This window comes from Castor canadensis, chromosome 11, assembly GCF_047511655.1.
Source record: "Castor canadensis chromosome 11, mCasCan1.hap1v2, whole genome shotgun sequence".
Taxonomy (NCBI): domain Eukaryota; kingdom Metazoa; phylum Chordata; class Mammalia; order Rodentia; family Castoridae; genus Castor; species Castor canadensis.
The window spans coordinates 46076614-46104047 of record NC_133396.1 but is presented as its reverse complement, the minus strand read 5'-3'; the positions used below and the strand labels follow the sequence as shown (position 1 = coordinate 46104047).

Below are 27434 nucleotides of genomic sequence, written 5' to 3'. Positions count from 1 at the left end.
ACTGCACTTGATCATGGTCAAATCCAGCCTTTTAAACCACTGACTTGAGCTGTCCCCTCTTGTTGCCAGTGACGAGGGTTTGGTTGGCCTTAGGGAGATGGAGACTGACACCTCTACCCAGTGTTTCCAGGTTCTTGTCATCAACAGAAAAAAAATTCAGAGATAAGACAATGCAAGAATGTAAGAAATTGGGAAAGAACTTTTTTTGTTGTTGTTGTTTACAGGGGAGAGCGCAAACGCAGTCCCCCACTACCACAAATTATGCAGTCGAGTTTCCCACATTTGGGGAAATCGCAGGGGTCAGCACATCCAGAGTGCAATGGATAAGCCTTGCCCTGGGAAAACCACCTTCATGATCATGGTATCTCCCCTGCCAGGTAAGTATGGGAAAGAACTTTTATTACACAGTGAAAACCAGGCGCCGGTGCTCAGCCTGTAATCCTAGCTACTCAGGAGGCAGAGAACAGGAGGATTGCGGTTCAAAGCCAGCCCAGACAAATAGTTCACGAGACCCTATCTCAAAAAACCCTTCACAAGGAGGGTAGGGGAGAAAAGGATAGGGTGGGTGGCAGGGGGGAAGATGGCCCAAACAATGTATGCACATATGAATAAATGAATGAACAATAAAAAAAGAAAGAAAGAAAAACGCTTCACAAAAATAGGACTGATGTAATGAGGCACTGAGTTTAAACCCTAGTACCTCAGGAAAAAAAAAAAAGTGAAAGTACCTATAGGAGGGGTGAGTGTGGGTGTTCTCACAGTGAGTTGCACCAGCCAGGGTTTGGGACAGTACATCTTAAGGGCAAACTTTAATGGAGGAGAGGATTATTCGTGAGCTAAGGTCCAGAAATGGGTCAGGGTTTTCTTGGATGATGGGTTACTCCCCTCTTCTGCACTTTGGGGGTTTTGGATGTCAGATGGATGCATGATGGAAACAGGCAAAACAACAATGCTAACAATATGGAAATGGCATTATAATGAAGCAAGGACAGTTAGAGGTCATCTCATTGGCCATGTTGGTCCCAGCACATTCTGGAAAAGTCTTTTTCACTGTTTGAGCGGTCACCTGATGTTCTGCTGTTGTGCAGCTCTGCTGTCGCCTCTTTCTCTGTGCTATCCAGCCTGCCTCATGCTCTGTTCAGAAATTTCTGTTCTTTAATCTTCAAGAGTTGCAGAAGGGGGCTGGTGGAGTGGCTCAAGTGCCTCCCAGCAAGCATGAGGCCCTGAGTTCAAACCCCAGTGCTGCAAAAGAAAAAGAGTTGTAAAAGGGTGATGATTCAGTTTCCAGACTTCTTCACGCTGAGGTCAGGGCCACTGACTCTACCTACCGAGGGAGCAGAAATTTCTGGCTGTCTAATCTAAGGGAGTCAGAAGCACCGCAGGTGGCCCTGAGGTTGGGATGGGGCCAATGATGGTCAGAACCATCATGTTAGCACCGAATTATCCAAGTCTGTGAGGTAGATAAAAATTTTGCAAGATTAAAAATGCAGGGACCACCTGGGAGATGGTGGCTCACACCTGTAATTCTAGTTACTTGGGAATCTGAGATCAAAAGAATAGTGGTTCAAGGCCAGCCCAGGCAAACAGTTCACAAGCCCCCACCTCCAAAATAATCAGAGCAAAATAGACTGGAGGTGAGCCCTGAGGTCAAACCCCAGTGCCACACCCCCCAAGAAAATGCAAGGATCAAATATGAGGAATAAAATATTGGCTACCAAAGGTCCTAAGAACAGTGGGATTCAGATTAGGGAGGCAAGGCCGACCAATAACACCCTCCCAAATTGAACTGCCATTGTTAGTGACTCCTTCTTTCTTTCTTTTTTTTTTTTGTGCTACTGGGGTTTGAACTCCAGGCCGCACTCTTGCCAGGCACGTGCTCTACATCTTGAGACACTCCACCAGCCCCTAAATTTTTTCAAAGGCCTGTTTTCGCCTGCTGTCCAGTCGAGTGACTCACCCTCAGGCTCTTCTAGGACTTTACATCAGGGTTTTGCAAGTAGCCCAAAGTCCAGGGTCCATATGGAATAGGATTCTGCCATTCCTAAAAAGGCTCTTAGCTGTTTCCTAGTACATGGAGGCCTAGCCTTTTTTTTTTTTTTTTTCATTTGACAACATGGTGCTCTCTCCTGCGGTCAGAACACAGCCTAGATACCTTAACTTGTTTTGAAATTTGGGCTTAGATGGCAGGACTTGATACTCTCTCTCCCCTAGAAAGTTGGGAGCCCTCACAGACTTGTTATCTGAGTCTCTCTTTGTGGGACTGCATACAAGGATATCATCAGCATATTACAAAAGGCCTCACTTTGTAACTTTAGATACTGGGGATTGAACTCAGGGCCTCGTACTTGCTAGGCAAGGGTTATACCTACTCAGTCACACTTCCAGTCCTTTTGGTTTTTAGTGTTTTTGTTTGTTTGTTTTCAGAAAGGGTCTTTGAGCTTTTCTTGCAGCTGGCCTCAACCCTCTTATCTCTGCCTCTTGAATGGCTGGGATTACAGGCATGTACCACCATGCCCAGCCCACTCTTAGTTCTTGGTTACCAAATGAATGGGGGTTATCTGGAGACCCCGATGTAGCACAGTCCATGTATATTGTTGGATGACATTAGCTTGTGAGTCTGTCCATTCAAAAGCAAACTCCCACTCAACATATGGAGGAATTTCAGGCTATCTCCTTTTCCTTTGAGGGAACTTGGGAGGATGTTCACATCACCTTATCCACCTGTTGCCCCCAGAGGAAAAGCACCATATCTGGACTGAGGCCCAAACTGTTGCCAGTACCTTGGCAACACCCTATTCAATACACTGGGGGAACAAGTGCAGTCCCACCCAGAGGCCCACCCAGAGTTCTCAGAAGGGACAGGCAGATTTGGGACTCAGAGACGATCATGTCTTTTAAAAGGCATGAGAAAAGCCAGTTGTGGTGGCTCATACCCGTAATCTCAGCTACTTGGGAGGCAGAGATCAGGAGAATCGTGTTTCAAGGCCAGCCAGGGCAAAAAGTTAGTGAGACCCCATCTCAATTAATAGGGCAGGCATGGTGGCTGCCTGTGCCACAAGGCGCACAATTTTTGTAGGAGCTGGGAGAGAATGGGCCTGTAGGCTGGGAGGATAACAGGATATTCGATGACACCTTTACTGATCCGCTAATGAATTAAGTCCTGTGGGGGCGCTGTGGGGATGGAGTGTGGGGATCCCCAGAAGAGGGTTTACTCCCCTTTCCTGTCCTTGTTTGAGGTTTTCAGATGTGTCATGGTGTCAGATGTGTAACCAGAGTTCTAGGTCAGAGGCCCAACTCCAGGGGTTCCACACCTCAGGTCTGCGCGGCCACTCGCCCCAATACGTCAAATAAGGAGACAAGTAGTGCTGCTCAGCAGAGAAAGGAGGTTTATTACGAGGCACGGGCACACCATGGGGAGAAGCAAAGTAAGCACTTCAGCCCATCTTTGGGGTACAGACGTGAACTTTAGCTAAGCTTAAATAGAGGAAGAACTGGGGCAGGGGTGAGAGGTGTGCAGAATTCAACAGTCCTGGGCAAAGTGAGGCCTGGTTGCTCATTGTCTCAGGATTGGTCAGGTGGGGTCTTGTCACAGTAAGAGTCATTGCAGCCTGGCAGGGGTGGCTCGCTCTCCCATCAGTCCTGTCCTTTCTAGATTCCAAGGCAGCTGCAAAGCCACTGCAGGACAGAATGGCTCAGAGCAAAGGACATACATACAAAATGGAGGCAGGGATGCAAGCTTTTACCCTGCTTTTAGTCAGTCACCCTTGGGACATTTGCAGACCCAAGTAAAATGTCTGTGTTTTTCAGCAAAAGTAGCTTCTAAGTACCTATTACAAATGCAGGATGGGAAGAGTCAAAATCTGCAATGCTAATAATACGGAAATGCCATTAATAATGAAACAAAGGACAGCTGCTGACTGTCCCTGTGGCCATGTTGGTCCCAGCAGTTCTAGAAAGGTCTCATTTTCTGCTGCCTGAGTGGTCACCTGGTATCCTGCCGATCTGCCCTTGCATCAATCTTTAGCCTTAAAGTGGCCTCTTTCCCTGCATCTATCCTGTCTCACTCTGATCTCTGATGGTCACCCAAAGGAGTCCTAAGTCATTCAACTACTCCTAGCACGAATGGAACCAGCACTCCAGGCTCAGCTCAGCAACCTTGGCCTGTAGCTTCTCCCATGCCTTGGCCTTCAGGATGGGGGCTCATGGCCCCGCTGCTCGAAATGTTCCCCTGGGACCAGAGGCAGCAACATGACTTGGGACCTTCTTAGACTCAAAGGACCCCACCATCTCATGCACACTTGACGTGAGGAATCAGAGCCTAACAAGAGTAGAACAAGATCCCCAGCTGATTCGAATGCAGATGACATCTGAGAAGCTCTGTTGGGAGACAGGTCCCCAGAGGGGATTTGATGCAGACAGTCACTGGCTATGTTTGTTCCAAACTCTCTCTTAAAGGATATTTGTATGAGGAACAGCCCTAGAAGACAGAGATAGTGTTTTCCCTCCAGAGCAAAGGGCAGATTTACTTACTGCCTAATCTAGAAGATTCTGACTCTTAAACTCAGCGCTCCTTCCTCTAACGCAATCCCTTATAGTCTGGTGTTAGCTGCCTGGAACCTCTCTGCATTGCCCTGTGGAAAATGAGGCTGGGGACAACAGCACAAATGCGAGAGTTGTGACTACAAAGACACCCTGTATCTCAGACCCAAAAGGTTTATGTTTAGTCAACACCCATGAAATGACAGCCGGCTGTTAGCTTGCAGACAGCAGCAACAAGCAGGCAGAGACAGGCCGACCCTTTCACTTTCTGATTTCCACACGTCCATCACCAGAAGCAGAGTGACATTGCAACAAGGGGTTAGCTGCTGTTGCTAAAAGCACTGGCTCTTCACTTGGGCCTGCAAATGTCCAGTAGGTGACTAAAAGCAGGGGAAAAGCTTGGCATCCCTGCCTCCATTTTGTACCTGTGTCCTTTGTTCTTAGTCATTCTCTTCTGCAGTCATCTTGTACCCCAAAACCAACAGGGCAGATGGATCAACATTTGTGACGAGTGGAATATGCTCCTTCCCCCAGCAATGACATTTTTACTGAAACAAGGCCCCTCTCCTGAACTAATGATCAAACACAGTACAGTCTGACAGATGGCAAGCTTCTGCCCCTTCATAGATGGTCTGGAAGTGCCCTGAAGACAGACTTGGGGTCGCTGAAGACCATTATTTGCTCTTCCTGACTTGGTGTGGCCCCACTCGAATGGCTCTCCTTTCTCTGCCCTTCACCACTAGTCTCTTTGGTGCATTGGGACAGGTGACTGACCTTGTCTGCTGGGACTCTCGGACACTCAGATTTTACTTTTCAAATTATACACGAAATGAGTGAGCATTACAAGCAAATTAGAAAATGCAGATAACTAAAACAAAACAAAGCAAACAGCTTTAAAACACCTGACAGTCCTATCATTTGGAGTGCACCTCATCGTTTGGTATATTCTCCCAGTCTTTCTTCACTCATTCATCCACATGCAAGAAAATAAAACTAATGGTATAATAACACACGTGTCGTCTTTTAATGGTTCCAGCAAAAATACAGCAAATGTCTTTCCAAGTCACTAAACAGACATCCCCGTCTACACTTCCATTGTGTGGACTATTACTTCAATCTGCTGCTTGTGAACCTTTAGTTGGTTTCCTATGTTTTTGGCTATTCTAAACAACTCTGCAATGAATGTCCTTATATGCACATTTCAGCGCAGTTTTCCAGGGCTTTGGATACATTCTTGGGAGTGAGATGACAGGCCAAAAGATAATTAAAACAGTAAACGCTCGTAAGCTTTTCTTTTGGCAGTAGTGGGGATTGAACTCAGGGGCCTTGTTCTTCTAGACCAGCCTCTGCCAGGTGAGCCACGCCGCCGTCCACTTGCACCGTGTTTTCCTGCATGCCGAGTACGATTCGAACCACGAGGCCCACATCAACTTAGTTACTTCTCGAATTTCTAGGAGTAAAGAACTGTCGTTATCTCTAGTTTTGGGGACTTTGCCAAGTCACGTGGCTAGTCACTGTGAAGCCAGGATTTGAATTGAGGCCCTTCTGGCACAGAGTCTATGTATTCCTATCCCACTGTGGGTTATTGCCGATTTGAAATGCCATGCTTGCCTTCCCAAGTGCCAAACAGAAAATAGTATGGCAAAGAATTTGTGGACTTTTTATTTTGTGTCCCTTGTATAGCTGCAAATGGTGGCAAAGACCTCTCATAGTTTAGCACCAGGGAAAGACCCTGTCCTTTGAGGGATGGCATGCTTTAGCTGGATACTGTCACACTGGAGCTCTCCATTTCAGCCTTGCCTGGAGGAAAGCTGAGGACCAAGTCTTGTTCTCAGCTGTGGCAGCTCCTCTGCTGCTGGTCCCCTGCAGGCTCGTCCCTTCCCTCTCCGACCCTTATCCTCTCTACCTGTGTCTTATACTGCAGTCAGCCCTACCCACTCTTGAAAATAAGCAGATGCAAATGAACACGAATGAACAGAAAAGTTCATTTAAACCAACTTTTAGGGCCTTCTTTGCTTTGTAAGAAGCGCAGTGGTGGGTGGGAAGGTGGGATGCTGGTGGGGGAAGATACCCTTAATTGCTCGCTTCTCTTAATTATCTGCACAAAGCCTTTCTGAAGAACAGGAACACAGTGATTCACAATTAGCAGCATTAGTGTGGCGCCCCCAAGACCCCTCCTGCTTATTCTGCACAAGAAGCCAGTGCCCATGAAGGGCAGGGCCTGGTGCTGTTCCTGCCCCCTGGATGACACAACTGAGAGCAATGGCTTCCCTTAGACTAGCCTGTCAAAAGCTGCAGCTCTCCAAAGCATTTGTGAAGGTTTAGTCCTGGGGAGAATTTGAATGGCTTCTATTCTTGCTAATAACTATTTTGGAATCATTTGTTTACTGCAGTCCTCATGCAAGCCAGGTGAGCGCTCTGCCACTGAGCTACACCCCCAGCCGCCCTGCCTGGCCTGCCTCCCGTTCCTCTTGCCAGCTCTGCTCTCTCCTGGGCTTTCTTTGCATACTGTTTGTATAATGTCCTTGGCTAGAAATGGATGTTTACTTGATTCACTCGGCAAACATGCACTGGGTTTCAAATGTATGCCAGCACCGGGTACGCAGGGCAGGCTGTGATGATGAAGGCCCCATTCCGGCCCTCACGGTCCTGGTGAGGACTTCTTTCCTGCTCTGATCACTGGCGTGTTCCCCACTCGTGGTCCTACCCCAGAATTTTCTTCCTTCTCTGCTTTCTGCACCATCAGTTCCTCTCTTGTTGCTAGATTATTCCTACTAGTTTATAAATATGTATAAGCCAAGTTGCCCAGGCAGGCCTGGAACTCTCGCTCCTCCTGCCCCAGTCTCCCTAGTATCTGGGATTATAGGCGTATCAATTGAGTGATAGAAGCGTTGTTAAAGATGCACTTTTTGGGGGCAGTATTAGGGTTGAACTTGGGGCCTTGCTCTTGCTAAGCAGGTGCTCTACCATCTGAGCCACTCTACCAGCCTTTTTGTGTTAGTTATTTTTCAGATAGTGTCTCTCATTTTGCCCAGGGCCAGTCTCAGACTGCCATCTGTCTACCTATGCCTCCCACCTAGCAGGAATTCTAGTAGTGTACCACCACACCCAGCTTACTTATTGAGATGATGTCTTTCTAACTTTTTGTCCTGGCCAGGAGCAAACCATGATCTTCCCAACCTCTGCCACCTGAGTAGCTGGGATATGCCACCATGCCTGGCCATTTTTAAGCCTTTTTTTTTTTTTTGTGGTACTGGGGTTTGAACTCAGGGCCTCACACTTGCTAGGCAGGTGCTCTACCACTTGAGCCACTCACCAGCTTAACTTTTTACTATGGAAAGTTTTAAGTAAAGTTAACCGTTAGTATCTGTGGATTTCTCATCCGTGGGTTCAGCCATCAGCAGATTGAAAATATTCAGAAAAAATGCATGTGTATGAAACATGTACAGACTTAGACAATAAGTAGAAGAGTTTTTTACATCCATTTGCATGGGGTTAGGTGTTATGAACAATCTGGAGATGTTTTAAAATATACAGGAGAGTGGAGACAGGTTACATGAAAATTCTGAGCCATTTTACACATGGGACTCACATCTGTGGGTTTTGGTGTCTGAGGGGACCTGGAACCAATCCTCCATGACCACCTAGGGCCGACTGTCTACACCAAGTGAGTGCAGAATGAAGAAACGCCACAGGCCTGTCCCCCAGTTTCTATAATCTTTCACATCCCACCATTTTTATTTCATCTGCACTTTCATCCGCCACCCCCTCCATGACATTGTTAACTTTTTTCTGCTTCTCTTTTTTTTGGAATAAAAATTACAAAAATCACATTAGAATGCGCGAATCTTTTTTTTTTTTTTTTCTGGTGGAACTGAGGTTTGGCCTTAGGGCCTCACTATTGCTAGGCAGGTGTTCTACTGCTTGAGCCACTCCACAGCCCTTTTCTGCTTATTTGTCAAGGTAGGGTCTCCCTTTTCCGCCTTGGGCTGGGCTTAGGCCACCGATCTTCCTACCTCCAGCCTCCTGCATAGCAGGGATCACGCCCAGTTTATTGCTTGAGATCGGCTGGGCACAGATCACAAGCCTCACTCTCTGCCTCCCAAGCAGTGTGCATACTTTTTATCTCCCTTCATAGCGTGTCTGTTCAAGGGTTTGGCCCATTTTTAGTGAAGCTGTTCTGCTTTTAATGTTGACTTGTTGGAGTTCTTTGTTTGCTAGCTTCGAACTCTCACGCCTCCTGTCTCAGCCTCCCAGGTGCTGAGATTATAGGCATAAGTTGCTCTGCCTGGCAGATTTCTTTATCTATTTATTTATTTTGCAGTAGTGGGGTTTGAACTCAGGGCCTCACACTTGCTACGCAGGTGCTCTACCACACAAGCCATTCCATCAGCCCCTGAAGTTTTAAATTTTGATAAAGCAAATTAATTTCTTCTGCTGCTGCTGCTCCTTTTCCTTCTCCTTCTCTCCTCCTCTCCTTCTCTCCTTCTCTCCTCCTTCTCTTCTTCTCCTTCGTCTCCATCTCCTCCCTCTCCTCCTCTTTGAACTCAGGACCTAAACCTTGAGCTTCTCTACTAGCCCTTTTTTGTGACGGGTTTTTTCCAGATAGGGTCTTCTACACTGTTTGGCTGGGCTGGCATTAAACCGTGATCCTCCTGATGTCTGCCTCCTGAGCAGCTAGGGTTACACTCCCAGTCTTAAAGATTTTCTTCTAGGTTTTCCTTTAAAATTTTTTGTTTTAAATTTACCTTGAATATTTTTACTATCTGGAATTAAATTTTGCTTATAGCATGGGGCTGGATTTTTTTTTTTCCAATATGGCTATCCATATAGTTCCAGCACCATTTGCTGAAAATGCTCCCCTTTTCCCATCAAATGCTTGACTATCTCTAGTCAAACCCGGTTTGCAATAGCTGTGTTTCATGACTCTATTCTGTTCAATTGTATTTGCCTTTTTTTATTTTTTTAGTGCTTGGGGACTGCTCCTGGGGCCTCACACAGGCCGGCCATGTGCTGTACCACGGGCTACACCCTCAGCGCTATTTGTCTATTTTTATGACAAACAACACCATCTTGACTTTATTATTATTTTTAATGTTTTTGGCAGCACTGGGGGTTGAACTCAAGGAATCACGCTTGCTTAGCAGGCGCTCTACCTCTTGAGCCACTCTGCCAGCTCAATAATTGTAACTATAATAAAACCTGAAATCAGGTATGCAAATCCTCCAGCTTTGTTTTTCAAAGTTGTTTTGGTTATTTGAGATCCTTTGCATATCTACATAACTTTAGAAGAAACTTTTAATTTTCATTAAAAACCAAACAAGCACCTCACTGATTATGACTGGAGTGCCTTGAGTCTAGGTCAGTTTGGAGAGAGCTGACATCTACCTCAAGTCTCTAGGAACGTGGTATAGTTCTTCATTTACTTATATCTTCTTTAATCTCTCTCTGCAATCCTCAAAGTGTTCCATGTAAAGACTTGTACATATTTTGATGTATTTATTCCTAAGTTTGTTATGAGTTGTGATATTATTATAAATCTTTGTAGTTCACCTTGGTTCATTACTAGCATATAGAAACACAAGTGATTTTATTATTTATTTATTTATTTACTTATCGGTGGTACTGGGGTTTGAACTGGGACTCACACTTGCTAGGCAGATGCTCTACCACTTAAGCCACACTACCAACTCTCATTTTGTTTTTTTCTGAGACAAGGTTTTGCTATGCAGCCCAGGCTGGACTTGAACTCATGTTTCTCTTGCCTCTGCCTCCCAAGTGCCAGGATTACCAGTGTGTGCAGCTGCCACAGTTAATTCTTATAGATCTACATTGATATGTTCAATTATCAGTTCTAGTAAGTTTTTAAATGTTTTCTTATGCTTCTGTACATAGCAATCCTGTTCCCCGGGAGCAGCGACAGTTTTACTTCTCCCATTGCAGTTGTAATACTTAATTTTTATTGTCTGACCTCACTGGCTTAGACCTTTAGTGCAATGGTGAAAGTGGCAATTCCTGCCTGCTCTAGTCTTCAGGGGATGGCATTCAGCACTTCACCATTGAATATGAAACTACACGAAGCTCATGCCGTCTGCAGACGTGGAAAAGCTTACTGCTTCCTGTCTAGCCTGTATTATCTTTACTTTCCCTGCATTATTGCAAAGGACACTACAGCTCAGTGTTGATTTAGTGGTGAGAATGAATGTCCTCACTTTTTCCAAAACCTAGAGGGTAACACCACTGTTGTGCCTGAAGTCTGATGGTGGCTAGAGTTTGCTTGTGAATACACTTTACCAGGTGGGGGACATTTCCTTCTGTTCCTGGTTTGCTGAGTGCTTTTATCATGAATGGGTGTCAAATGGTACCAAATGTTTCTCTGGCCGGGTGTGGTGACACCCATCTGTAATCTCAGCACTCGGTAGCCTAAGGCAGGAAGATTGTGCATTCAAGGCCACCCTGGGCTACCTAGTGAGAACTTGTCTCAAAAGAAAAGAAAAGAAAAGAAAAAGGGCCAGGGATGTAACTCAGTGGTAGAGCACTTGCCTACGTGTATGTGTGTGTGTGTGTGTGTGTGTGTGTGTGTGTGAGGGCCAGGGCTCCACCCCCAGCACTGAAAAAAAAGTTTCCTTTCTATTCAGCCAGGTAATTGTGTGTTCTATGTTGTTGTTTTAGTCTGTGAATATGGTGAATTACATTGATTTTCAAATGTTAGGCCAACCCTGCTTTCCCGAGGTAAGCCTCTTTTAGTCATCAGATACGTAAAAGCATTATCTTTTCTATGTGTTACTGGATTTGATGTGGTTTGGTTTGGTTTGTGTTTTGAGACAGAGTATTGCTATGTAGCCTAGACTGGCCTTGAACTCATGATCCTCCTGCCTCAGTCTCCTGAGTGCTGGAATTACAGGCACATGCTACCATACTTGGCTTGATTTACTTACTTTTTTCCAGGAGTCTGACATTTTATATTCTATAGAATTTGTATTGTAAGTACTTGATTACAGAAAAAGGACATGCCATTGTAGTTTTGTTAATGTGGCTTCTGATGATATTCTTTTATTAAGTTTTTTGTGGTGCTTGGGGTTGAACGCAGGGCCTCCTACGTAATGGGCAAACACTGGACTGAGCTACAATTTCAGCCCAGTTTTATTAGCATGTGTTAGTTGCACAGGGGGTTTCATTGTGACATTTACATAAATGCTTACAAAGTATCTTAATTAGACTTACCCCTCCATCATTCTCAACTCCCATCTTCCTCCTATCCCCCCCCACTTTGCTTATTCTTGTTAAGGATTTTGTGTCTATATTTATAAACAAGGGTGGTTTTCTTTTCTTTTTTTTTTTTGTGGCTTGTGGTTTGAACTCAGGGCCTCATGCTTGCTAGGCAGGCATTCTAGCACTTGAGTCACTCCACCAGCTCTATAAATAATTTTGTTTGCTTGTTTGTCTGAATCAGGACCCAAATAAAGCCTACACATCACACTGGCATTTAGTTGATGTCTCTCAAGTGTTTTTAAATTGAAGATCACCTTTTTTCTCTTCTTCCAACTTTTTTTGGCAACACTGGAGTTTGATCTCAAGACCTCACACTTGCTAAGCAGGTCCTCTCTCACTCGAGTCACTCCACTAGCCCTTTTTATGCTGGGTATTTTCAAGATAGGGTCTCATGAATGATTTGCCTGGATTGGCTTTGAACCAGGATCCTCCTGATCTCTGTCTCCTGAGTAGCTAGGATTACAGCCGTGAGCCACCAGCGCCTGGCTACAGTAATAATTTTCTTTCGGTGCCTGTCAGGTTTTGAACAAGTTCTTCCATAACAAATTGGAAACAGTCCCAAGCCTGTGCAAGATTGGTGTTGCTTCTTCCTGAGCGAACGATAGACTTCACCAGTAAAAACCATCCAGGCCTGAAGTTTCGTCTGTGGGAAAAACCAATTTCTTTAATATATCTCCTTTAATATTTTATGTATACAGTTTGTATATTGTGTGTATGCATATATATGTATATATATTTCAGATTTTATATTTCATCTGTGTCTGTTTGGTAAGGTAAGTATGTGTTGCGACAGGGTCTCACTAAGTATCCCAGACTGGCCTTGAACTCTTCTCCTGTCTGCCTCCCAAGTGCTGGAATTGCAGCTGTGCACCCCCACACCTATTATGGTAGCTGCTTCTTCTAGATACTGTGATCGGGTTGTTGGCTCAGCTCTCCGACGTCTATGTCATTGGCTTTCTGTATTAAGTATCTAGTACAACTTTGGTTATCTTTACTAGACTTTGATTACTAAAGACAAAATAGCAATTTTTTTTGGTGGTACTGGCATTTGAACTCAGGGCCTCACGTTTTCTAGGTAGGTGCTCTACCATATGAGCTGCTCCACCAGCCCTGTTCTGGTTTTTTTTTTGTAATACTGGGGCTTAAACTCAGGGCCTACACCCTGAGCCACTCCACCAGCCCTTATTTATTTATTTATTTATTTATTTAATGAGAAAGGGTCTTTCAGACTATTTGCCCGGGCTGGCTTTGAACATCCATCCTCCTGATCTCTGCCTCCTGAACAGTTAGGACTATGGGAGTGAGCCACCAGCGCTCAGTAAAAGAGCATTTCTTAAAGTTTACCCCAAAACACATCCTATAAAACACACATGGATTCTATGGTGGAAACTGCTGTATTTCTCTTTTGAAGATTCTCATCGTACATAACCTCAATAAAGTCTGGGGTAGATTATTATTCAGCAAATATTCACTGCTTCCCTCACATTCACAGGGACAGTGTGGTTCTCTGACCCGCTGTATTGCGTTTGACCATGTAACTTGCTTTGACCAATAGAGTGTGGGTGGAAGCAATGAGGTGACAGTTCTCTCTGTAGACCTTAAGTGTTGGACGTTCCTATTTGCTCCTCTGGGAGTTTTTAAAAATTTTTTTTGCAGTTCTGGGACTTGAACTCAGGGCCTACACCTTGAACCACTCCACCAGCCCTTTTTTGTTAAGGATTTTTTCAAGATAGGGTCTTGAGAACTATTTGCCCGGCTGGCTTCAAACCATGACCCTCCTGATCTCTACCTCCTGAGTAGCTAGGATTACAGGCGTGAGCCACCATCGCCTGGCTCCTCTGGGAGCTTTTTAAATTTTTAAAAAATTTGTATTGTAGTAGTATTGAGTTTTCATCTTTTTAAATTTTCTTTATTGTGGTACTGGGATTTGACTCGGAGCCTCACACTTGCTAGGCCAGTGCCTACCTCTTGAGCCACACCCCAGTCCCTCTGGAAGCTTTTGATCTCTGCGCTGAGAAGAATGTGCACAAAGCCACTTCCCTAGACTGCATCAAAGCCAAGTGAAGTCAACACCTGAACTCAACACCTGGCCTGGTGCAGACCTGCCCTTCGGTAAGCAAGAGCTAAACGCTGACTGCCAGAGGTCACTGTGACCTTGAGCTGGCCGTCCTGCAGCAGAAGCTGATGATGCAGGGCTCTGTCTCTTGCTCCAGGGGTATCAGCCACAGACCTTGCAACAGGTAAAATGATTACTACGCCTGGCAGTGTTTAGCTCTCGTTCCCCAAACTCCTGACTGTAGAACCTTATTTGTAAGAAAACACTTCTGGAACCAGTGATAAAGCAAACTGCTTGATTGCGTTATACTCAGATAAAATTATCAGTTTCATTTCGTGAAGAGCTGTTCCTTGCAATTGGATTTGTTACCTAATCAATAGAATCACACATTTCTTAAGAGTTATCATATTATAGGTAATTACACTTACTAGTTTGCTCTTGGGGGCACCAGCTTCCTGATACAACTAAAAAGTTAGGGCAATTGAAATGTTATTAATTTCAATCCACTTTCGACTCTCTCTACACTCTAGAGTCTTGGAATTGCTGATTAGACAATTCATTTTGTGGAAAATTTGTACTATATAAACTAATGGCAAAATTAGCCTTATTATCCTAGCCAGCTGAATTAGACTTAATTTCTATTAAGAGACTGGGGGTTAGGGCGTCTAGCTTACTGGTAGATTGCATATGTAGCAAGTGCAATGCCCTGGGTTCAATCCCCAGCACTGAAAAAAAATTAAAAAAAATAAAGAAGAGACTAGAAAATAAGGATACTACACATTGCTTCCTTGTTTATTTCCAAGTCATAAGTCACAGACAAATAGCTAAGATTCAGGGCCTTGTCTCTGATGCTGGAATGAAATAGAGGCCTCCATTTTCAATCTTTCCTATTGATCCTTGGTCAGCTTTGCTGACCGATGCGGTACAGGAAGTGCTACTCCAAAATCTGGTACTTAGGCATACTGTGCTTTTTTGTTTTTCAGTGGGACTGGGATTTGAACTCAGGGCTTCATGCTTGCAAAGCAGGTGCTCTGCTGTTTGAGCCACACCTCCAGCCTGCATGCTGCTTAGTTTAAGCTGCAAGACATTGAGCACACAGCAGAAGCAGAAAGGTCTCTCTGAATATATGTTGTCTCTCCTCCTTCCCCTGAAGCAAACTGGCCACAAAAACTTAGAAAGATCTCTCTCTGACGTGCTTCCTTCTCCCCTGAAGACCCTCATGTGACAAGTGTCCTGTCCTAAACCCTGAAAGGAAAGACTGTCACATAGGCACACCAAGAAGAATCTGAACAAACAGGGCTTGCTAAGCGCCCACAGCCCAGCCCATCACCATAGACCAGACCTTCTGTCCTCCAGTTATACTTCTGCATGAGTGTCCATAAAAAAATATGCAGATATCTCCATGTCTTTTCTTTTTGGAGGGGAGGTGCAGAGTTTGAACTCAGGGCCTCACACTAGGCAAGCGCTGTACCCCTTGAGCCTCACCCCCAGCTCTTTATGATTTTGTTTTTCAGATAGGACCTCAAGCTTTTGCCCAAGCAGCCTTGGACCTCAATCCTCCTACATCCACATCCAGAGTAGCTGGAATTACAGCTGTGAACTGCAATGCCTGGCCCCCTTCCTGTTTCTGTGGGTCTTTATTTCTGAAGGCTCTGGAGTCATGTAAAGCTTGTATTAAGTCAGTCTGTAGGTTTTTTTTTCTTGTTAATCTTTTGCCACAGAAGTCTTAGCTATGAACCTTACAACAGGTTAAGGAAAAGATATTATTCTCCCACCCTGCCCCCCGGCCAGGACTTTCCCACCAGGAAAGCAATAGTCTGAGATTGAAGCAAAACAGGCATTAAATAAAAAGTGTCTTTACTCACACTGCCTCCCTACATGAGATACAGGGATTGAGGCCATCCCCACCCAGGTTACCTTGCTCCTTCCACCATGCTCCATCCATGATAGAATTACATGCCCACAGACATGCTCCCATGGTGGGGTCTACTGTCCTGTTGTTCAATTGCCTACAGGCTTTTTGTTGTACCCCAATAAAACTAAGGGTGGCTTAGACCAAGGCACGCATTTCTCCTGGAAAGTAGGGGAAGGCAATTTGAATGGGGAGGTGGGAAGGAAAAATGGCCTGACATCCCCAATCGTAGATAGAGGAGAGTGTGCACCCATTTTGGAATCAAATTCCCTTATTAAAACTGTCTGCGGAGGCTGGGTGTGTGGATCAAGTGGTAGAGTGCATGAAGGCCTGAGTCAAACCCCAGTACTGCCAAAAACAAAAACAAAAAACCTGAGCTGGGTGCCAGTGGTGCACGCCTATAATCCTAGCTGTTCGGGAGGCAGAGATGAGGAGGATCTCAGTTTAAGGCCAGCCTGGGCAAACAGACCCTATCTCAAAAATACCTGATACAAAAAGGGCTGGTGGTGTGGCTCAAGGTTCAAGTGGTAGAGCACCTGCCTAGCAGGCATGAGGCCCTAAGTTCAAATCCAGTACCACCAAAAAAAAGAAAAAAAAAAGTGCTGTTTTTGTCTAGCAACTCCTTGGAAAAATCTTCTCGTACCTGCATATTAACATTGTTAAATATAATTGCATCTTAAAACTTCTCAAAATGAGGGGGTGTTTTCCTCATTTTGCAGAACCAAACATTATAAATTTTACTTTGAATAAAAAAAGCATGTCTCAGTTATACTTTTTAGATAATTTATTACTAAATGGAGAAGTCACAAAGAAAATTAGACTGAGACAGATGTCAAAGGTAATTTTTCCACATAGTTTTTGTCAAATGCTATTTTGGATTTTCTAAGGTTAAAATCAGGAAGAGTCAAATGAAAAGCTACTTGTTCAACTTAAGTCTCTTTAAAAGTCTGTAATTTGAAGGAAAAACAACTTTTTTCTGAAAATACAAATTATCCTTATTACACAAAAGCCATAATTTAAGACTGAGCAAAAAGCTTTTTAATTAACAAACTGCATGTCTCACACACACTTAGGAATGTTAGTTTTTAAATCAGCAAGCTTGAAAAAAATCACTGCTTCCCCTTTGCAAACTAACACTAATCAACCTACCGGCGACATCTGACCCGACTGGAGTGTTCCACAGGGGCTCACGTGCTTCCTTCCGTTTCTGCGACTTCCAGCAAGCAGGTTGGGGGAACAGAAGATGAGAAAGAACGACAGCTGGCTCCCCAGCGGCTAACTTAACAAAATAAAACCTGCTTTTCCACTCTCATTACACATCCGCCAGCCCTCATGTCTACTTACTTTACTGATATAGTTCAGGTTCTGTACTTAACACACAATCCCTCTAAGACAAAAAAAGAAAAAAAATCTCTTAAGGACACCTCAAAACACTACTATGTTCAAAGGCCACATTTCTCTCCTGCCACACTGCCCACAATGTCGTTCTGAGATCATCCAGCCTCGGGGCAGAGCAAAGCCTTGGGAATTCTAGCATAATTTTCAAATTACATTTACCACTTCAATGTTAGAGTCAGACAGAAAACCCACTTTTGCCAATGAGTGCTGTACAATTTGCTTTTCCCAAGGCAGGCAGCATTCATTGCTGTGCACATGACTAAGGAGATTGTGGGGTCCCAGAATGTCCCCCTCACTGGATCCCTGGCAAACTGGGACCATAAAGCTGACTGCGGCTCCATCCGAGGGGACGAGGGGACGTGTCCTGTTCCTTAGGAGCACAGCAGGCCAGACGCTGTTGTCTGGAGAGGACATCAGACAGCATGGCTCTAGAGGGTTTCATTGCTTTTAAATGATTTTGACTATCACAGCACCTGCTTCCAAGATAACAAAAGTCCCTGCTGCGGCTCCAGGGGACCCAGAGAGCTCTTAATTCTGCTTTCAGGCCAGATGGAAGTCATCCACAGAAACCCAGATACGATAGGAGGCCAAGCTTATGTTACTCTGGAACCCTGGAGCACTTGACATTGGATTTATTCAAAGGAAATATGTACAGTCTGTTCTTTCCAATACTGGGGGAAAAATCTGCCACTTTCTTTTCTCCAGCATGACAGGGATTGGCAGGAGGTTCTCAGAAGCAAAGGCTGGGGCCAGGACCAGGGCTGGGGGTGTGGGGGGGTGGTGGCTATACCCATCCAGCCCAGTCTCTGCTGCTGTAGGTGGTGCCACGCACTGGCTGGAGAACATGTTTGGTTCATGCCTGACTCATGGTCACTTCCTTGTATACAGTGGTAAAAAAGAAATGTTTGGGTTTGTAGTTTGAATTGTGACATCATTCTCTATTTTGAATTCACCTTAGCTTAACATGGAGGTGGCGGGGGAGGGTAATTAAGCAAGATCGTTTGCTTTTTGGATTAGACCCAATTCCTCTGCAATTTCAACACCACCAAAATCCTAAGGATGAGTCCATGTAGACACTTGCAGGTGACGATCCAGGTCACAGAAACATGGACATCCGCCTCTTGGTGGCAGTTAGCCTTCAGCATGGCCGTCCATGGAAACCTTCCTCCTGGAGTCCCAACAAGTGTTTTTCCAAAGCATTCTTTTAAAATGCCGTTTCTCTCAAAAAGAGCCCTCCGCTACATTTTGCCTTATGAAAAAAATGGGAAAGCATTTTGAAACCCCAAAATACCTATCAAGAGAGTTACTCAAGGCTGCAGAGACATTAACCAGATGCCAAGTGTGCAAGGCTCTGCCAGGGCCGCTCCTGGAGCCAACCTGTGAGGAGCCAGACCTGGCCACTGCTCCCAAACCGACGCAGACAGAGAACAGGGTGGGTTTTCCTTCTGAAGGCATCTCCTATTGTGGTTTGGGGGGAGGAGGGGGTTCAGTATCGTAAAAAAGATCTAGAGGATTCCAAGAGTTTTGGTTAATAGGAAATACATATCAAAGTGGAAATAAAAATGGAATGGAACTCCATGCTCCAGAGACTGGACACATGTGGATGTCTCAACCCACTGAACTCACTCCCCTTCTGCAGCAGTGAAGATCCCCCCAGGGCTGAAATTTCTTACAACTCACTTTTTTGCACCCCAGGGACTTTTCATGCATGCTCCTCATGCACACTGGACTGGGAGGGAGAGCTCACCTCCACCCTCCCTCATTTTCTCATCCAACTGAGACCTTGGGGAAACTGCAACAGGAAGAAATCTACTCCTTTTAAAAACAATTTGAAAATGAAAAAACGAAGCCAAGTATCTCCACGATTATAAGATACAGTGAGTTTTTTTCTTCTTCCCATGGCTGGGTTTAGAGGTATCTCCAGGTTAGACTCCTCTGGGGCTGGAATAATGTGCAAGGACAATGTTGTCCCGCTTGCCCCAGGGTGGTCTGGGGACCAGGACAGCAGCGGAACAGCTGGTTGGACCCCAGCCAGCCGTCTCGAGTCAGCACTCATCCGAGAGGCAGTCGCTACCCAGGAACTCTGAGGCCTCGAGCTCCACGCTGGACAGGAACCTCCTCAGCTTCTTGTGGCAGTTGTAATCCAGGGTGGTGGTGTAGATGATCTTGGGGCACTTGGGGTAGACAATGGTGGTGCTGAGGAAGCGTGTGGGTTTGTGGCGGGGCTCAAAGCACACCTCAGCCTTGTAGTTGCGCCATGTGCAGTTGGGGATACAGGTGACCGTCTGGCTGCAGGACGCCACTGCCAGGCCCAGGGGCAGCTGCACGTTATCAATGAAGTGCCGCTCTGAGTCATACTTGACCGAGGAAGTGTACCTGGAGGGGAGACATAAGGCAGCATGAAGCCACCCCTCAGAGCTAGGGGCCCCAAAGGTTCCTGATTGTGACCCTGACTCTCTCGGGGTGCTAACATGGAGATGTGGCTATGCCAGTGAGAAGTGGCGTGGAGTTTACAAATACTTACCATGTGCCAGGCACTAGCATTCTGAGTGCCTTACCCACGGGCTCTCATTTCATCTTCCCAACAACTGTGGGAGAGCACAGTGGGAAAGTGAGATGTAGGTGCTGGTGCCATTTTGTGCTGGAGCAGCAATCTGCTTATTTATTTATTTGCAGGGATGGGGATAGAACCCCCAGGGCTTTGCATGTGCTAGGCAAAGCATCAATGACTTCACTGCAACTTCACAGATACTAAAATACGTATGAGGGTCACATAGAGATACATTTATCAGCCCTTGCCACCCCTTATCCCTGGTCTGGTGAGAACCTGACTTCTTTTCTGTGAGTCAGGTGGGAATGTCTGTTCTCCTTAGGCAAGTAGTGAAGAGGCAGGACAGAGCTGATGCCATGAAGCCACACCCCACTTTGTTGGAAATACAAGCTTCACAGGACTAAAAGGCTAACTGCTCACCTCCAAAGGATGAATCTGTTTCACATCAAAGGGCCCTTTGTGCAAACTCAACTGAAACGCCAGCTACAAAATCCTCAGTCACCAGAAGTAAGAGCACTTTCTCTAAAATGACAGATCCTTAACAGAGATCTCCATGACCCTTTGCCCGATAACATGCTGGAGATCGTTCCTAGAGGATGACTAGCACTGCCCAGTGACAAAAATAACATGAAACAAGGTCACAGCGCCTTGAAGAGGGGATGGGGAGAAACAGCTCCTGGAAAGAATTGATAGTCAACAAAATTTTTAGCATCCAATGGCCACGATACATGAAATGCACAAAGCATGTTGGAGAACTTTATGTATCATACGCTCTCATATTTATTTTAAGAAGAGTGTCTATACATTTGATTAGCTAGAATGCAGGAGGAAAAAAATCCTAAAGAATATCCCCCAGTGGTTCGGGTTGTCAAAGTCTTGAGTTCAAATTCCAGTACTTAAAAAAAAAAAGTACCCAACAAACTAGTTTTTGATAAATGTTCACAATTAACTAATTTTTTTAAATAACAAGCAATTATGTCTGGACTCAAAAAATGAAAATGAAAATTTAAGAAATAAAATCAAGTCGGATCCTGCTATATTTACCTTACTTCCTTTGGTGGTAAGGGGTCAAACTCCACTCCTTCGCCAAAGGACAGGGGGCAGAGCCTTGGTGAGCAGCCAACAGCCAGTGTGTTGGGGAGAGATGCAGGGTTCTACCAGAAGGAAAAGGTGATTAGAGAACCACAGGCCAACACATGCACCCCACAGAAGCTGAGCCTCTAGCCAGCTGGTCCCACTATGACCTGTGTCCCTTCCCTTATTCTGGGTCTGCCAGGGAAAAGCACTGGACAGGGAGCCAGGAGGTCTGCATTCAAATCCTAGGTTCATTCTGAATGTGCTCTGTGCCCTCAGAAGAGTCGTGTCACATGCCCTGTAATCTTATTTGCTCACCAAGGCAAGGACTGCCTCCTTCCATCACTGTAGTTTTGTGAAAGGCAGAAAAGAGGAAACGAACTTAAGTTCCACACCAGGACAGTAGCCAGAGCCAGAGTGGCCATACAGTGAGAAAGGCCTGGCAAACTGAAGGTTAGTGCTGTAGAACCCTTAATTATGTGGCACCCTCTCTGTCATTGTCTGAGCAACACTTTTGAAGGGCCAAAGACAAACAAAATAAAAAAACACATCCCCTGGCTCTTTTGCCTCTGCAGCTGTCAGATTCACAACCGTCCTAGTCAGAGGAATCCAGCAACTCAGTAAGGAACATCAAAATGTTCTCTCCCTCCATGAGCCAGAAAACTCAGGGCACCGGAGCACATCACCCTGGAGGGTGACTGTCCCCAACGTGGTCCAGGCACTGGTGCTCTGATTCATCAGGTGAGGGGACAGTTCCATCCTGGTCACCCAGTTTGCTAGAATCAGCTTCTGTGTTCTGTATGCAAAACTAAGCCCAGTGCAGAGTGACCTCAGCAGCCTTTTGTGTTCCCTAGGTTTCTGGGACCTGTCATTTTCTTTGCCTAATTTGAGAGAAGGAGCTACACTTGGGCCAGGGTGTGGAGGTGGCAGTCCCACCCCACATCTCCCAGGACAGAGTAAGAAGCAAATATTACCAGACCCTTATCGTGTTATCAGGACAAGGTATCAAGTGGAGCATGGGTGGAAATATACAGAAGTCAAAGAAGACCAAGATAGGGAGAAACAGAGGGTCCTCCTGGACTTGGGTGGTAAGTTTTATGAGTTCAGGCCAGGGATGGGGATGTGGGTTCAAAACAAGGTTACTGCATGGAGGTGGGGCAAATGAGATGTGGCTGGCTGCTGCAGACCTTCTAGAAACAATCTCCAAACAGCGACAGTGGGTCCTGCTCTGCCCCTAGGTCTCTGGCTGCCAGACACTCCCCAACAGCGGGGTAGCACTCCCCAGGCAGTCCTGGGGGATGTGGGCTGAGGCAGCCAGAGGAGGAGGTGGCTACTTTCCAACATTCTGCTCACACACACTGGCTGCCCTTGCCCTGCCTTCTCTGCCCTTCCATTCCTGCCCACCAGAGACACTCCCTGAGTGCTCCAGGTAAGGAGGGATGCGGTGAGTGGGGGCAGGGTGGCTTTGTGAATAGCAGAACCATTCCCAAGATCCCTCAGGGAAATGAAGCCACTGGCTCTGGAGAGGCTCTGGGAAAGCATCAAGGAAGGCTTTCCACAGGAGGTGACAATGAGTTGGGCATGGAAGGACCAGCAGAACTTTATTGGGAGAGGTAAGGGATAAGAGGCAGCCCAGGTGGAGGAAGCACCATCCAAAGCACCACTGTGTGTCTGGCCTGTCAGGGCAGATGGAAGAGGTTAGAAAAAGGGCCAGGTGGGGAGAGCGCTGAAGGCCAAGGTGAAGCAAGCAGACTTGGAATGAAGTAAGAAGAGGTCCTGGGCCTGCTGAGACAGAGCCAGGGGTCAAGAAGCCATGCACCATCAGAGCTCCATGGGGTCCTTAAACGTTGCCTCTGACTACTTCACAGCCAGGGGAGGGGACAGCCAACCCCTCCCAGGGCGCTCTGACTGCAGGCAGGATGTGATCTCCCCTGAGCTCTACATAAAGGAAAAAAAACACCACCATCTGAGTGATTCCTAAGGCAAAGGAGACTTGAAGTTTTTTCTTTACATAAGTTTTAAAATAAAAAGATTAGTACTTTTAAAGTTCTGGCCATCTGAAGGCCTCCCTGCCTCTCATTAACTGCAGAACACTCACTGGATAAGGTGTTCAGGGCAGAGGGCCACCAGAAGGCTGGAGGCTCATGGAGTGCCTCTCTCCCAAAGACCCCAAGGTTTGGCCCCGTTTACTCTGTGAATGGGGGAGCTCAGAGCATAACCCCTCCCCAGTATCTGCCAGGAGGCCGCCTTGGGAACGGCTGCTTGCTGTGGGCAAAGCCGAGGGGCCTACGGTCAGGGGAGGACTAGAGTTCCCTTTCGGTGTCCCGGGAGCCCCACCCGCCTTGCCCCGACAGGAATGCGGTCGAGCCACAGCCTGGCAGCCCCGGGGACCGCCACCTCGAAGGGAGGAGACGGCGGCTCGCCTCTCCTGGGGCTCCCGCGCCTCCCAGGCGATGACAATTTTCCAGCCACCGGCTCCAGCTGGCTAGGCTCTCGCTGCGCTCCCGCCCCGGGCTCCCGGCGATGGCCACGCCGTCTCGACGGGCGGGTGGAGGAACCGACAGCTAGTCCCGGGCGGGGCGGCACGATCGCCGGTGGTCCCCGGGCCCGCTATGGGTGGGCTGGGGGAAGGGAAGGAGTCCGCGTGGGGGCCACTCACCGGGGCCGCGGGGGTTGCCGCTGCGTCAGGCTCCAGCGCCCCAGGGGCCGGCGCGCGCTCCCCGCTGCTACCGCTCCCCCCAGCCGCCGTGAGCCCCCAGTGGCTGGGGCTAGGGCTGGGGGGCAGCCCCGAGTCCGGGCTGTCCAGGACGCCGTCGCCCTTCTTCTTCGTGTCCACGAGCTCAGGGACATCCTGCAGGCTGAGCCGGCCAACCATGGCTGTGCGCGTGGCGGGGCCCCAGAAACTCAGCGCGGAGGTCGCGGTTGAGCGAGGGCCGCGAGGGGCGCACACGCGCGCGCCGGGGCAGCTGCCCTCCCGGCCGCCCTCCCTGCCCCGCCGCCCGCGCGCGGTCAGAGTCTCGCCGGCCGCCGCGCGCCCAGCCCCGCCCCGGCCCCGCCCCTGCCAGGCCCCGCCCCCGCCCGGCCCTGCCTCCCGCACTGACCGCGCCGCCCGGCGGGGCGCCAGAGGCCGCTGCGCTCCCGCCGTACGCCGCCCGCGCTGCGCTGCGCTCTTCCCGCCGCCCAGCCCGTCCCGACGCCGAACGCCGCGCACGGGGGGCGCCGAGCGAGTCTCGCAACCCACGGGCAAGGCTTCCCGGCCCGGCAAGGAGAGGCGCGGGGACAATGCTCGCGCTCTGGCTCTGGGGGCGCGTTGACGGCTTGCCCCGTTCCAGCAGAGCCAAGGAGACGCTAATATCTCCAGACCTGACGGTCCAGGGGAGCCAGAGCAGAGTCCCAGACTGCAGAGGCCTGGGGCAGCGAGCAAACAACTGGAAATTATTAATAGTTAATGCGCTTCGTATGGCTCCAGCCTCTTGTTGGCTCAGCAGAGCGGGCTCTGGCTCTCACGTCTATCCCGGAGGAAGGAAGGCCTACTTGTTACTCCTGGGGCTCCGGGGGACGCAGCTCACTCCCTCCCTGGGTGCTCAGCTGAACAGGCTGTGGCCACAACCAAGCTGGAAGTTCTGTGGGGACGCAGACTCGGACCTCCAAAATGGACTAGTTCGCAGGCTGCCCATCGGCTGTCTCGGGGACTAGGGTCTCCCTAGTAGGGGGCACAGTTCATAGGAACATTCGGTCCTGCGTGCCATAAGGGGATCTCTTCTTAAAAACAAAACAAACAGACAAAAAAAAAAAAAAAAACCCTTCGGCTTGGCAGACAAGTCCTTCCCTAGTGGGAACTCCTTGCATGCTGGCTGTAGGGCTGGGATGTTCCTGAATCCAGTGCTACTCCATAGGGATGTCCAGGATCCACAGCAAGTACAGAATCACCACACTTCCCTGGGGGTCTGATGGTCTGCTGAGGACCCGGATCTGGAGCCTCTGCCAGATCTACACAGCGGGTGCTAGTCTGAAGAGGGGTCATACTCCGGTCCAAGGGACTCCCCTGTCTAGAGAAAAGGTGCATTCTGTTCATTGCCCACAGTACCAGCCCCACTGATATGCTTGTGAAGGCAAAGGGCAGAGATGATAGTTGTCCTGCTTGGGGCAGACCTGTCAAATGTAGAAACTTAGAATAAGCAGATCTGCTGGCAGCTTAGCAGTCCTTCCTCTCCACCTATCACTTTCAGGTAAGGAAACTTGCCCCAAGTCACATAGCTGGTACAAGGAGGCTTGCTAGGAACAGAAAGCCAGGATCATTCCTTCCACAGAGCATAAAGCCTGGTGCCTGCCTGTGTGCTGGGCGGTCACTTATTCATTCAACGCATGTGGGAATAGGTTCCAAAATCCACAGTGCACAGACCTGGACCAAGAGCTAGTGCAAGGATGTTCCTTGCTGCTAGTATCTCCCTGATCCTGTTAATTCCACCGTCTGCACATCCCAGGTATGCCCAGCCCCAGGACATCAGAGGAAAAAAATCTCTGCTTTCTGTGTTATGAGAGATGGCTCTGTAGAGCCACTTTTCCCACCACATATTCCCAGGCAGATCCTGAGCAGTCTTTCAGAGCCTGGTTAAATTGGGAAAGGTATCTAGGAAGATGGCAGCTGCTCCAAGGAGGTAGTCACCTTCAAGGTCATCAGCCCAGAAGAGATGGAGGAGAGACTGAGGAAGTTCATTGTGCTAGGTCAGGACAGCCACTCTCCATCTACATGTGAATTATTGTGGGGAGCCTGGTAGGTGCCTCCACTGGGACTTGCTAAGCCTGAAGCCTGGGAGGAGCCAGCGTTGCTATCTTTTGAGAGGAATTCAGAAGGGCTTAGGTTATCTACTTTCTGGCAGAAGATACCTGGAGACATCAAAGCTGCCAGCTTTAGAGGGCCCAAGAAAATCCTGGGGACAACTTTAAGGCACCCCTTCCTTTCTGGCACCATGGTCCATAAGCAGCTGGCCCAGGATTTCACAGGGGCTTCTGGGCCCTGGGAATAACAGCCACCAAATGAACTCCAGAAAGCAGCCAAACACTGACCTCCATCCTATGAGACTTCTGTCTGAGTCCCAAGAACAACCTCCTTGAAGTGGAGACCAGGCCAGGTTTCCCAAACCCAGAGGACATCCTCTGGCCTCAGAAAACTGCCAAGGAGTTCCAGAACCACCGTGGCCTCCTTACAAGATATGCTCAGCACTGACGTGTGCAAAATCTTGCACGTGTGGCAAGATTCAGGCTTGAAGGGGAATTGAGCTCCATGACCCATGATGGAGAAGCAGAGGTGCAGAGGTGGAGAACCTCGGTCCCAGAATCATTCAGATGTACCCCCCACCCCCATAAGCCAAGATATCCTGCCTGCTCTTCTGGAACACGTGGCATTCCTTTTGGGGATGAGGCAGCAGCCAACCTGCCCTGGAGTCAGTCCTCCTGAGTGGGAGAGCAGGAGCTGTACTGTGTAACCACATACGAACCTTGCAGCAAAGACTATGGAAGTCACCTGTGTTTCTCAGCCCTGAGCAGTGAATTCAAGTGCAAACTTACCAGAACCTGTTAAAGAGCCTTGCAACCCGGACTCCTCTTCACCCACATCACATCTTATTTTGAATGTCTTCCAAAAGATGTTTCTTTAAAAACTAATCAAAACTTGGGAAAGGTACTGGGCCATCCTGGGCTACGTCCTACGAGACAAAGAGAGAGAGAGAGAGAGAGAGAGAGAGAGAGAGAGAGAAAAAGAAGAGGTACAGATTCTTCCATAATCCGTCCTGACCTGCGGTGAGAGAAAGGCCTTCTTCTGAGGAAGAGCTGGGGTGCCCCTAGAAGTCAGGGGTGAGTGATGGCTAAGGCAGACCACAGCGCCTCTGTAAAGACTGTCCTCCTGGGTGAGGATAGGTAAGACACCTAAAAAACTAACTAGCATTTGTTGCCCTCAGCGCAGAGAAACTAAAGCAGATACCTTAAAAGCAACTGAGGCCAATAGGAGAAGGGGACCAGGAACTAGAGAAAAGGTTAGATCAAAAAGAATTAACCTAGAAGGTAACACCCACGCACAGGAAATCAATGTGAGTCAATGCCCTGTATAGCTATCCTTATCTCAACCAGCAAAAACCCTTGTCCCTTCCTATTATTGCTTATACTCTCTCTACAACAAAATTAGAAATAAGGGCAAAATAGTTTCTGCTGGGCATTGAGGGGGTGGGGAGAGGGAGGGGGCGGAGTGGGTGGTAAGGGAGGGGGTGGGGGCGGGGGGAGAAATGTCCCAAGCCTTGTATGCACATATGAATAATAAAAGAAAAAGGAAAAAAAAAAAAAAAAGACTGTCCTCCTCTCAAAGCTGTCCTTTCAGAGTTGGGCCATCATCCTTAGGTCTGGATCACAGAGACACCGTGTCCTTATGGGACTTGGCTTCTGGCCTGAGGCCTCTCCCAGCAGGGACTAAGGAACAAAAGCTGCCTGACAATGGATGCCAGTCCTGCATTTTTGTCTTTTTCCACACGAATTAAGCTGATGCCCACATGGGCGCCTCATAGAGGCTGCTCACTTTTGTGGAACAGCCTGTCTTCAGCAAGGTCAGCCAGACAGTGGATTAAAAACACTCCTGGCCCAGC

General features: G+C 47.6%; 1 protein-coding gene and 1 non-coding gene across 3 annotated transcripts; both read right to left on the bottom strand.

The window, feature by feature from the left end:
* Positions 1-221: 221 nt before the first annotated feature.
* Positions 222-385, bottom strand: LOC141414146 (U1 spliceosomal RNA). The gene has a single exon (XR_012439230.1). It is a non-coding gene; the product is annotated as a U1 spliceosomal RNA (small nuclear RNA).
* Positions 386-11572: 11187 nt separating this feature from the next.
* On the bottom strand, positions 11573-23818 carry Rflnb (refilin B). Of its 2 annotated transcripts, XR_002212017.2 has the most exons (4): positions 23462-23818; positions 20773-20882; positions 16929-19553; positions 11573-12454 (listed from the first exon to the last, which is right to left on the bottom strand). XR_002212017.2 is itself a non-coding variant. In XM_020157927.2 (3 exons), the coding sequence occupies exons 1-3, from the start codon at positions 23675-23677 to the stop codon at positions 19223-19225; spliced, it is 657 nt and encodes a 218-aa protein (XP_020013516.1). In that variant the 5' UTR covers positions 23678-23818; the 3' UTR covers positions 16546-19222. The 2 variants fall into 2 exon arrangements, 1 of the variants encoding a protein (XP_020013516.1); XM_020157927.2 differs by lacking the exon at positions 11573-12454 and having other exon boundaries at positions 16546-19553.
* Positions 23819-27434: the final 3616 nt, after the last annotated feature.